Source organism: Symsagittifera roscoffensis, chromosome 2, assembly GCF_963678635.1.
Source record: "Symsagittifera roscoffensis chromosome 2, txSymRosc1.1, whole genome shotgun sequence".
NCBI lineage: Eukaryota > Metazoa > Xenacoelomorpha > Acoela > Convolutidae > Symsagittifera > Symsagittifera roscoffensis.
In genome coordinates this window covers 25,472,853-25,484,941 of record NC_087063.1, presented here as the reverse complement: position 1 = coordinate 25,484,941, position 12,089 = coordinate 25,472,853, and the positions used below count along the sequence as shown (strand labels likewise).

The following is a 12,089-nucleotide window of genomic DNA, read 5'->3' as shown; positions in this document are numbered from 1 at the left end:
CTCTCTATTCTTTCTTCGTTTACCAGTAGGACCTTGTATCTTGCCAATCTGTCCCTCGTTTCACGAGCTGCTATGGCAGTTGTATCTTCTCGCGTTTGAGCTGTTTCTGGTCTCGGTTCCGGTTTCTCTTTGACTGCTTTCGCGTCTTCCAACAGTAATTCTAGGTTAGGTTCACGTTTTCTTTTACACTCACAGCCATGAGGAACTGATCGAACCATATCTGAAAGTTCCATCGTGAATCCGAGTTTGCTGTCGCCGAAAAAACGGGAATCACCAAGTCAGTTCGATTGTCTTCAGACAAAAATCCTGCTGGCTGCTCTGTGATAATTTAGGAAACGTCCAGTAACTAAAGATGTACAACAGTGAACTTCATTTGTTAAATTACGCATTTTTAATCTTTCAGATCAATTTGTTTTCAGCTCAATCACTGGCTTAGTTCCATACGTGTGTATGGCGCTGTGAATGAAACATTGTCTCATTTCATATCGGCCTTTATGTTTTTGACAATAAGTAGATAACAAAACAAAACAAAGTACATAGCACCAAACAATCAAGGTTGCTGCAACTACAGAATTTTTGGATTGTAATATACTATTAAAAACGTCGTTTCGGGAACAGTTGAATGATTGAGCAGTATAACCACATTATAGAGTTGAGATAATGAAAAGTCATTTTTCGAGAAAATTTTTTTAACCCTGAGTGTAACTTGGCATCACTCCATCTTGGTGCCGACAATTTCGTAACTTTGTCAAGCTTTCTGAAACCTTTGAAAATCACCATAATTGTCATGTTTCGTAAACTACTTTCGGAAATTGAGCAGTCAAACTCCGAGGACATATTTGCATTCCCTGAGAGAACTCTAACGCTCCCACCCACAGGATTGCTAACTTTGAATTTTATTTAAAAACCTTGAAATGAAAAAATTTTGAAGATTCCGTTGTGGAAAAAGGAAAAAAACTCATGCTTCCACAAATGTGTGGTGAAAACCGTATAAGAACTAGGGAGTTATATTTAAATGTTCACATTGATGAAAAAAGGCACTTCAACGTCCATTTCGGCTTATTCTAAAACGTTGCATTGTGTGAAAACTTTTAGGGTTGCAACTGATTGGTATTTTATCATACCAAAAATAAACTTCTTAAACCTGTTTAAAGCCGCACGCCATTTAAATAACGTATACACAGATTGGTTTATCAAAAAATTAACTCGAAAAATCGTTTATATAATTGTTGGAGTTGGATCATTTAACTCCGAGTATTTAGCTTTCAAAAACCAAATTTTTCTTCCGGGAGTTTTGCCGAAGAAACAGAACGAGAAATTATCAATAGGAAAAGGTCGTATACAATTAGCAACACTGCGGAAATCTTCACAGCTGAAGGGAGAAACGAAGAAAAACTAAACTTCTCTAGGTTTGATAAGGAAAATAAACAAATTAACTGAAAAAAAGTTTCAAAGAATTGAAATGTGCCTCTTGTTGTAGAAAACTAGAAGCTCAGCCGATATAAACTCAAATTTGTTTTATTGAAAAAAATTTTAAAAGCTTAGAACTCATAATATCTCATCTTTGACTTTACTTGATATCAATATCAATATTTCAAGGTTCTGGCGCGTCTGACCTGACAAAGAAAAAGTTCTGTAAGCCATTATTGTTCCGACTTTCGATACAAAAGTAACGGAATACTTGTGCTCGAGGTGAGTTTTTTTTCTTCAGACAAATTTCGACTTTTAACTAGCCAGTTTTGACGGAATTTTTTTTCTCATTCAAAAGCTATTGTTCCCTTGAGCTTAAATTTGAAAAGATATTTCACCTGTGATCATTTTTCGTAAAGTTATGGGGGTTTAAAGATTGCCATTTTGGCCAATTTGTGACAATTAACGCGCGATATCTTTCGCGCTATTGACGCGTAAACGGAGATTTAATCCATCTTAGAAATCGTTCCAAATTGGTTGAAAGAAACTTATTCGTCATGAATAGTTTGTTACTAGGAGCGAAATCTATCACTTTGAACTTTATATGGCGTGTGGGTGGATGATTTTCACAAAAAATCTCAATATTTAGAAAAAAAAAATTTTTTTTCATTTTATTTTATTACATTTAATTTTTTCATATTATTACTGCTCCATGGACCTTAAAAGGCAGTCGGAACAATCATGGCTTCGCCCTGATACAGGCAACCTTGTTTGTTTTTAAGGTACTTTCCTAGTGAGTTTTCATAATATCAACCATCCACACTCAGCTATCATAAACAATTTAATATATTTGATTACAGATAATTTAAAAAGAAATGAAAAAATTCTATAGAGGATTCTGTTGCTGTAAATTTTTGTGGTTTTCTGATATATTGAGTTTTAAAAAATTCCCTTGCCAGAACTTTTGGAACTATTTTTTAAAAATTTCATTGAAAAAACTGATAGGGCGACAATTCGTAGCAGGCGAAAATTCGTATCAGGCGACAATTCGTAACAATGCATTGGCAAGTAGAATACGCCTGTTACGAATTGTCGCCTCACGGACAAAACTACCCAAAATTCTCGAAAAAGTACTTCTGTTGGCAATATATTTTAAAAGAAATTATCAATTTCTGGCCATTCTCTTTCGGGTATTTTAAGTTTCGATGCAATACCTGATCATTGGTTCCAGTAAAAATTTTTCACCGGAACGCTTACAATTTTGGGGACACAGGTTAACCGTGAATCCTCTTTTTGGTCAAAACATTATGAGGATAACAATAAAAATGTTAATGTTGACTCAAATATGAGTCAGATCTCAGCTCAACACTTGTTTTCAATTGATAAGATGCATTTTCGATAGAAACCCTCAAAAAAAATTAAATTACTTAGATGTGATAAAAAATTTCAGCTCGCAAATAGCTTAAAGTTGATTTCACTTCTGATGACTTCTTCTGGAAGCGCTCACTGGCCAAAAAAACGTTCAGCTCATTCACTTTAACTTAGGACCAATATATAACTTAGCAGTAAAGCTTCAATTTTTTAAAGAAATCCTTTGCTACCGCATCAACTATTTCAAATTAGACGTCATAGTTTAAGTTTCCACGTTTTCAGTTTCAGTTAAAATTCCACTTTCAGTAATAATTTCCTCTTCCTCTACCTCTGTTTCTAGGCGTAAACTCCAGATTGTATGAACCCCCTCCCCTTCCTCCAACTCCTTGGTGCTGATACCCTGGATACTCATCATAATACCCATTCCAATCGTGGTCCATGCCCATATTCACAGGGTAATTCATCATGTAGTGTGTAGCATCGTTACCCATGTACTGCTGCATGTTATGGTCCATCATAGGATAATCTTGACTAGTTGCCTGGTTATGCATGTTTTGGTTGTTGAATTGATTGTTATTGTAGTTGTTGTTTCTATGTGCTGAAAACTGTCTTCCTTGGTGACTTTGTTGATCGCCGAGTTTTGGGTAATTATCGAATCTAAAATAATAATCAAAATAAATACGGTGCATAAAAAGTATACGCAAGCAGTTGAAGCCGAGCCATTTAGATGAAAAAGGGCAGCCTGTTTCTGTGCACTATTCCACCCACAAAATTATTTGAAAAATTTAATAGCACTTTAAAATTCTTTTCTTTTTATTTCAAATTTTCTGTTGTTTTTGCCTGTTTTTTGAAAAACTTATCAGCGGCGCAGAAAAATAGGTCAATATAGGACCTTTATAGTAATTTGGGAGAGCTCAAAAATCAATTTGGTCGACCTAAAAAAAGGTCGAAAAAAAATTCAATTTTTTTTGAAAATCCGCCCCCCCTCGAGAAAATCCTAGATTCGCGCCTGATTACATGAATACATCAAACTCCGTGATGAAATAACTAAATGGAGAAATATGAGCAGACAAACGATACTCTTCAATGATAATTTTTTCAAGCCCAACCTTTTCAGCTATAAAAAATAGGTCTTTTGCGGATTGAAACCCAAGGCCTTTTGGTGGTCCAGCCAAGGACATTATCTGCAGGCTAAACCTCCAATTTAGACCAAGAAATCAAATTGTTTACGAGCCAAGGTGTATCAAATGATTCAGGTATTCGGCTATGGAAATTACCTGAGGAAATTACAACGTCCAGCCATGGACATTACCTACACGCTAAACTTCCAGAAATATACCAATAACTGATTACAAAACAAATTATCAAATGATTCAATTATTCACTGAGATATCTAACCAAATCACTGAATCATCTGATAGCTTGTTTCGTAATCATTATGAGTTCTTGGTCTAATGCGGAATGTGTAGCCCGCAGATATTATCCATCGCTGCACATTGTAATGTCCACCGGTAACATCTTTAACCGAATAACTGAACCATTGATAGCTTGGTTCGAAAACTAATTGAGTTACGAATAAGAATGATTCGGTAATAAGCGATTAGATACGTTTCACTGAAAAGTAAAATATCAATGTTCCGATTTGATAACGCTTGCAAAACTCAGGCGTCAGCAGTGTTTCATACGAGTACTTTTTGAGTGTTGCTTTAAAAAAATTAAGAATTGAAGCTTGAACCTGCTCATTGATCATCTTTTTCAAATCTGGAAAACTTTCAAATAAAAATTCAATTATCCATATTTTTCAAAAAAAAAAGATTAAAAAATGTTTGTAGGGTTTTCTATACTTTCAATACGAAATTTGGAAGTTCCCAAGAAAGGCATTGAAAGACCAGAATTGTTCAATTCACGTGAAAATTTTGTACCGAAGTTAACTTGATTGTAAATTTAAATCTCTTCGTCTTTTCGTTCTAAGCACGGTTTTAAACAAGGATAGCCGGTTACTGTGCAAGAAGCACAGAATGTTCCGACTGTAGACTTCGAATAACTACGAGAAAAAGCTTTTTTTCATATTAGTGAAGTTTCTTGAGCGTAGGGTGATAAAAAAAAGTCTGATGTAAAACTTTATTTTAGGCATATTTGAAATTCATAGTAATATAGGCAAATTAGACGTTATTTTTTTCTTAGAAAATTGACTAGAAAAACAAAAAAATCTTTTTTTTTTGAAGTTATTGATTCACAAAATGGAGCTTAAAACTCTATAAGCTTAAAATTAAGTTTTTAGGGCTTAAATTTGACCTAATTAAGCTGTTGTATGCCTGATCATTCGCTCAAAATATGACGAAAAATCAAAAATTTCAAACCGCTTTTTCTCGACACTGGGAAATATTTCTTTAATGCGGTTCGAATTACAAACGTAATGGCTTTAAAATTATATATCATTCAACCCAATCCGATCATTATTTGTGGTACCTGATTTTGCTAGGAAAACAAAAAAACTAAAACACACCCGAATGCAAAGTTCCTCCCCAGTTTCAATGGTCGGAACAATAAAAAGACGAAATTCACAGATATAAGATAAATATAAGATATAAATAGTTGATTAAGTTACTTATAAGCATATTATAATCTGTGGATCAAAAAATTCACCTTGAGAAAAAAAACTAAGGTTAAAAAGGTGGTCAGAATATTCTGTGGTACTTGAGCAGCAACCGACTACTCTTTTTAAATTAATCTATCTGCATCAAGAGAGACAGCGTTTAAGTATTTAAAACAACCGAATAAAAATAATCAATTCGACTAACCCGTCGACGTGTTGATATTGATTTCTTTGTATATTCTGGCCACCCTGATTGTTGTTCCGATCGTAACCGTTGTTTGAGTTTCTATCGCCTCTGGTCCTTTGATCTTCAAAATTACCTCGCCCACGGCCTCGTTGCGAAACCCGTTGGCCGCTTCGTCCCCGGTCACCTCCGTAACTTCCCTCGTTAAAACTTCGTTCATTTCTGTATCCTCTTCCTGCTCGTTGTCCGCCTCTTTCGTAAGTTCCCGAACGAGTATCTCCATTACGAACCGAGCTTGGTCCGAGTCGTGTCGATACAGGTGCCATCGGTCGCGGATTCGGATCCGAAAACTCAATGTCCTGGACTGTCATGTCGTCAATTTTGTTTTGAATGATGTCAAAAAGCGACGCCTGTTGAGACGGCGCTTTAAACTTCGCGTCGTCAGGTCCTTCGTCATACTCGGCATCAGAACCTTTTCGTCCGCGCCGACCTCCTCGGCCACCCCTACCACCGCGAGGTCCTCCAAATGGATCGTCGGCAAAGGGATCCGGTGCTGGTGTATTTCCCATTGTTACTGTAGTACCACTGCTAGTAGCACCATTTTGAGGCTCTTTTTTCTTGGAATGGAAAAAATCACTCGAAGGCAATTGAGCTGTAGCTCCACTAGTTAGACCTTTCTGCTCAGTTTTAAGTTGTTTTACAGCCTCTAAATTTTGATCACGAACCGCCCCAAATTTGGCATCGGTTTCAGTTTTCTCAGCACTTTCTTCCTCTTTCGTATCGCCTTTTCCCTGTTTGTCTATTTTCACATTATCAATTGCACGTCCAAAAGGCACAAATTTTGGCGCACCAGTATCACGAATCGCTTTCGTGTTGAAATCTTTGGTGACAACCCACTTTTCATACATCTCCTCAACCCGACCTCCGACAAATTGGACATTAGCCGCTTTTATAAGAACCAAATTATTTCGAACAGTCAAGTCCCCTGTTAAAATAATTTTCGTTCCTGGAGCTGTATCGACGCTTAATAATTTTATCGGTTCGACTTCAATTAAGTGATATGTGTGATACCCATCACTCACCGAAACTTTCAGCATTCGCGGGGCGAAATTGTTTTCTGGACTTACTTTTGGTGCCGCTGTATTTCGCACACTGAGAACCATAAACCCAACAGGTCCTTTTCTCAGAGACGAACTTTTCTTCGAAGAGTCTTCGTTGGAATTCGCCCACGGATGCTCTCTGCTGTCTTTTGATACCACTTCAGTAATTTTCTCATTCAGGACTAACTCGTCGATCAGTATTGATGTTTTATGATCATTTTGAGCTCCTTTCAAGTCATCAAAGATTGAAGGCTTCAAATTGAATGAAGTTTTCAATAATGACAAACTTGGAGGCATTTTATCTGCAAATACAAACAGAATTGACCTACGAACACTCAAAAAAGCCTGATTATGATGAAATTTTGACCGGTGATAGGGCCTCGCCAACGTAACAAGCTTTTTCCATAGGATTAAGAGATATACGCCACTTAAACACAGAAGCGAAGCCGAGCTTCGTACCACTGAAGATGTAAAAATGATCAACAGGAAAACAAAGAAAAAAATTCAAATCTGATTCGAATTGAAATCGAAAGGTTGGGAAAATATCACGAAGCCAAAAAACAATCATTACAATATAGGCTATTTGTTGCAATTAGATGAATAAAGAAATAGATGGAAATTGTGGGGAAATTAAGCCAACATTTTCAACCGGAACCTCGTAGCCAAAAAATTTCAAAAAATGGAGAATTTGGCGTTGTGCCGCATCTTTAGTGATGGTGCCCAACAATCAAATGATTGCGGGTTCCCCGTGTGCAGTGCAACTTACAAGTTGAGCACTTGTAGCATAGCCATAGCTTAGTTATCCTTAAAGAATTCATCTTCGGGTTGCCTCTGGCTGGTTAACTAAAAAAAAAGAAAATTGATATAACAAAAAATTGTATTGCAAACATCCACTCTAGGCCAACAAAATACCTTTAAGTGCTCCATATTAGTTATTTGAGAGAAAATAGATTCAGCAAATAAATGACAAAACCCCACAAAAAATCAAAAAAGGCAAGGATAGCCGGTTACTGTGCAAACAGCACAGAACTTTCCGACCACAGTCTTACAAAAAAATACAAAACAAGTTGTTTCAAATTAGTGTCGAGAACTTGCATCCAAAACTACAAAATATGAAAACAATATTTTACACAGAGGCGAAGCTGCGCTTCGCAAGCACTTGCAAGAACACGACCAAAAAGCAGCTCTATCAATTGACATAAGAAAAATATAAATAAGCCTCGAATTTGCAAAAACTCGAGACTTAGCAAAACTTGATTTAGCGAAATCTGCGACCCAGCAAATTTGAGTCTCACGCACTAACCATTCAACCACGGATGCTTAAAACCCCCAAGAACTAGCCACCAATAATGCAGCTACATGTGCTAATAAATTGCCAATTCGGTGCGGCAAAAGTAGCATCAAACACAAAAAGATACAATTTTGCATGCAAAAAAATGCAAATGATAAAGCCACATTATGTATAAATTATGCATTTCAAAAACTTGCGAGATATATTAAGCTAGAAAATTTCTGAAATCGAGATTGCATTATTGTTATGTTGTTTGCGACAAATAGCTTTCTTCGTTTCACTTCATGAATTAAAAATGCATCAACTGTGTAAATTTATAACTATTCGAATGTCAAAGCACATGTTATCAATAAGCTGTAAAGGTGCAACTAAGTTTCAAAGGTACAAAAAATATATCAAAATATCTTATTGCCAATTAATTCGATTCAGCAAATTCGACGCAGCAAATATTGTTGTTTTAAGTCGCAACAAAAATTGCGGCTTAGTCGCCGCAACATTATTTGCGACTTAAGTTGGGAAAAAAAGAAATTTCGTACAATAACACATTGCTTCGCAAGTGTAATGAACCATTAGCCCTAAAATAAGTGCTTGGAAATGAAGCCGACATTAAATAAGCACAAAAAACACGAACGAATGCTAGCAGCAACCTTAAAACATTTACAAACAAAACACAAAACGTAAGTTTTTTCTTTAGTATTCTGAAACTTTAAACCTGAATAGCGTAAAACAAAAAAAAATAACTCTATCTCCTGTAAACTTATTATGTAATTTATTAATTTACTTAGCCGAGTAACTAAAAAAGTCAAAAGAACTATCTTCACTTTTTTCATTTTTAATGAGGGCCTGCGAGGGCGATTGTGAATTTTCGAACTTGCTTTTCCAAGTTCAGTTAACCAGATACATATATTCAACATTTACATAGAAACCATCTACATTTACGATTTCTCATTTTCGCCCTTCTGTTAGCAAATTTGTTTAAGGGAAAAAGTAACCCATTACAATACTAGCTATTCGCAAGGGTAACCAAACAAAAATGAATTGAAAAAGCTAAATTTCCAACAATTGAAAACTCGTCTCCGAAGAAACTTACTGGCGTGTAAGTGTTGCATGCTAAAATGTAGCTTCCTCACAAGAAAAAATACACGAATAACTCTAAATTTTCATTAAAGGATACAGAACCAGTAATTTTGACTAGGAGAAGAAGAAAACGGACTTCTTCACCTCTTCCATGTCCAAATCACCCACTGGGGGAATATTTTTCAATAATTTTGTCAGTCTGTCTTTTCGCCTATCGTCTTTTATAACAGGCAGCAAATTATTAGTCACGAAGTCCGCGAAATTCTCTAATAGCGGCAGTTTATGTAGGTTTATAAACTCTTCGCGACATATTTTGTTCATGTCATCAACATCACACGCATGCGTCCAAAAACAATCATGCACGTGGGCAAAAGTGACTCCTTGTTTGAAACAAGAGCGAGCTGTCAACAACATGTGAGTTGCGTCCAAGCTGTGGATGTAGTTTGGCGGAAAAGCGTTCTTGTGTTTAGCAGCCGCCGGAGTTCTAACTATATTTAACGTCGCCATGTTATTCGTCGGACTGTTGATGAAGTTTTTATTTGACATACGCTTGGTGTAACTTTGAATGACTTGCAGGCCTAAAGGAGTCACCCATTGAACTGGCAACCCGGCCTTGGCAATTTCATTTGCGATTTCTCTGAGCCAGGTTTTGATCTTTCCAGTCGACACAAAAAGATCTCCAATACTCGCGAAGACAAGATTAGTAACATATGAGGTCGCCAGTGACAGTTCCTTCGAATCAAGGGCTTCGGTTTCCTTTAAGCGGGCTCTTATTTGCAAAATGCCTCCATAATAAGTGACGCCATAAACTTGAGTCATCACAGTCTGCTTGACGACCTTTCGGTTAACCAATGGCTCTACCAGTTCCGCAATGTCCCGACAGTCATCCCGCTTTTCTTTCCGGATCTTCTCCAGCACAATATCGCACACGGCTCCGTACACATCTTGAGGGACTTCAGAGGGTAAAACGTTCACGCTTTTGGCACCGCTTACGTCACGTCCCAATGCTGCATAGTGTTGCAACCCGTTGCAGCACCCGTCTTGATGTACCGGCAAATGACATATGAAATCTTCGGGGTTAGCTAACTTGGTCGCTTTCGAAAGTTCACAACAAGCAGCAAGAGCTTGAAAAGGTTCATCTAATGTTGTCCACCATTTCAATCCGGCCAAAGGATTTCGAGCAGAGTCCAGAATTAGAGGCAGATGTGCGTCGATGAAGCCAAGTCGCTCTTCATACGCCATTTTTTTGCATTCTCCTGTCAAATTAGCTAAGTGAAGCTTCAGCCAAGTTAATCCTTTGGAACCAAGAGGTTTCCCCTGAGCAAACAAGAACAGGGCGCGGGTTCGATCGTCACAAATATGGTTGAAAACAGGTGGGATGTCGTAGCATCGTCCTCTGAAGTCAATATTGCTGGGCAACCAAAATGCCTTCTCATCTTTGACTAAATTTGCAATGCTCAGTTGGTACAAAAGCGTCATCCGTAGAGAAAAGTTTTCCCTAATCACCTTTCTCATTAAGCACTGTTTAAGATAAGGATTAAGATCATCTTCCTCAGCCCAGGGTTCGTTTTCAAGGTAGTACTTCTCGCATTCGTCTTCCGACAGTGGAATCTCCAGGTCTAAATTTCCACCTGAGCGAAACAAATGCATTACAACGTCTAAAACATTCTTGTTGATTTTCCAAGGAACCGACGAAAACGTGAACACGCTGTCCAGAAAATTCATCACATCCGAATTGCCCGCCGCAATTTTCCGCTTGAAGTCAGTCATATTGGCAAGAGAAGTGTCATCTCTGCTATCTCTCATGAACATGGCGGGACTTGAAAGGTAGCCGCCGTGATTCTGGCTGACCCAAGGAACTGGGGGTACCAACGAAGGAACTGAAGTGGATAACATCACAACTTTTCCGCGATTCAATTTGCGAACCAACTTGGCAAAATATTCATGAGGAGACAGATGTATGTGCGTATGCATTGAATTTAGGTTTTTCTTGTCACTGAATCCTTTGGGCATAGTTGAGATGTAGCGACAAGAAAAACAGGGTACCATTGTCCAGCCAATGGAACCATTTTTACTCGAGAGGTAAAACAACCCAGCATCTTGAAGCGATTGTTCAGTTTGCTTGCTTAGAAACTTCTCCACAAAGCTGAACGGAAGCTGAAGTTTTTTGAGCATCAAATGAACAAGAAACTGCGAGACATCATGGCACATTTTTTTGGGCCAAGGTTCAGGAAAGGCATGGACGCCGGGACCCAAGTCTGAATTTTTATTCTGCAGTTCGAGCCATAAATCACTAGCCGTCATTTTAGTAGCAACGTTTCGATCATAGAACATTTTAGCATATTGGGGGTAAATTTGTTCAATTTTTTCAATGTACTGAAAAGACCGTAGATACTGGTGGTAGTAGCTATTAAACAGATACTGTTCAATTTCTCGATACAACTCATGGAAAGGAACAGAACTATCTTTGCCTCCAACTGAAAATGCGATATTGATCAATTGCTCGATCAAAATTTTCAAATCCAAAACTTGTAGAATTTGAAAAATGTCTTTCGAAATGTCAGTTGAGCTCTTCCTAGAATGAAGCTCTTCTACAATCGCTTTGTAGAGCGCTTCCCTCCACGAGTCTAAAATCGTCTCCAGTTCTACATTCAGAGCCTGGTTGTCGTTTTTTGTTGCCGCACAGCTGGCTGCATTTGTTGACAGCGGTATTGTGGAAGTTTCCAGAGAATCCATGGTGACATTAATTTTGGACTCCCGTCCCAGCTGTCGGTGCATGTTATCTACTAGCTCCTCATGTGAAATTATATCGGACAGGTCAAGTTGAGGGGGAACTTTTTCTGAGTTCAACGGGATGCACCTATCGTCACTTGGCAGCATGCTGTACAAAACTTGGTCAGCACTGAACAAAGAGCCCAATTTATCATCAGTAGGCAACTTGCTCGTGAACTTCTCGTCAAAAACAATCTCGCCACTTTTCTCGTAAATCTCTTGCAGCCGAGGCACAATTTGACCGAAAAATAATTTCAAGTCATTTTTGCTAAACGCACTGATTTCGTG

At 37.7% G+C, this 12,089-nt stretch overlaps 2 protein-coding genes across 2 annotated transcripts in view; both read right to left on the bottom strand.

Annotated features, from left to right (window-relative positions):
- LOC134840456 (proteasome subunit beta type-7-like) overlaps positions 1-12,089 on the bottom strand; it is a 287,503-nt gene that overhangs the window by 180,324 nt on the left and 95,090 nt on the right. The window lies entirely within an intron of this gene.
- LOC134839503 (tudor domain-containing protein 3-like) lies at positions 2,932-6,959 on the bottom strand. The gene is made up of 2 exons (XM_063855081.1): positions 5,583-6,959; positions 2,932-3,438 (listed from the first exon to the last, which is right to left on the bottom strand). Exons 1-2 carry the CDS (start codon positions 6,956-6,958, stop codon positions 3,084-3,086), a joined length of 1,731 nt encoding a protein of 576 aa, XP_063711151.1. The 5' UTR covers position 6,959; the 3' UTR covers positions 2,932-3,083.

Bases quoted from the DNA above. Each gene is read 5' to 3' on its own strand.
- LOC134839503 (XM_063855081.1), bottom strand. From the start codon at position 6,958: ATGCCTCCAAGTTTGTCATTATTGAAAACTTCATTCAATTTGAAGCCT. The intron at 3,439-5,582 runs GTTAGTCGAATT...TTATTATTTTAG, and splicing joins CAATATCAACACGTCGACGG to ATTCGATAATTACCCAAAAC.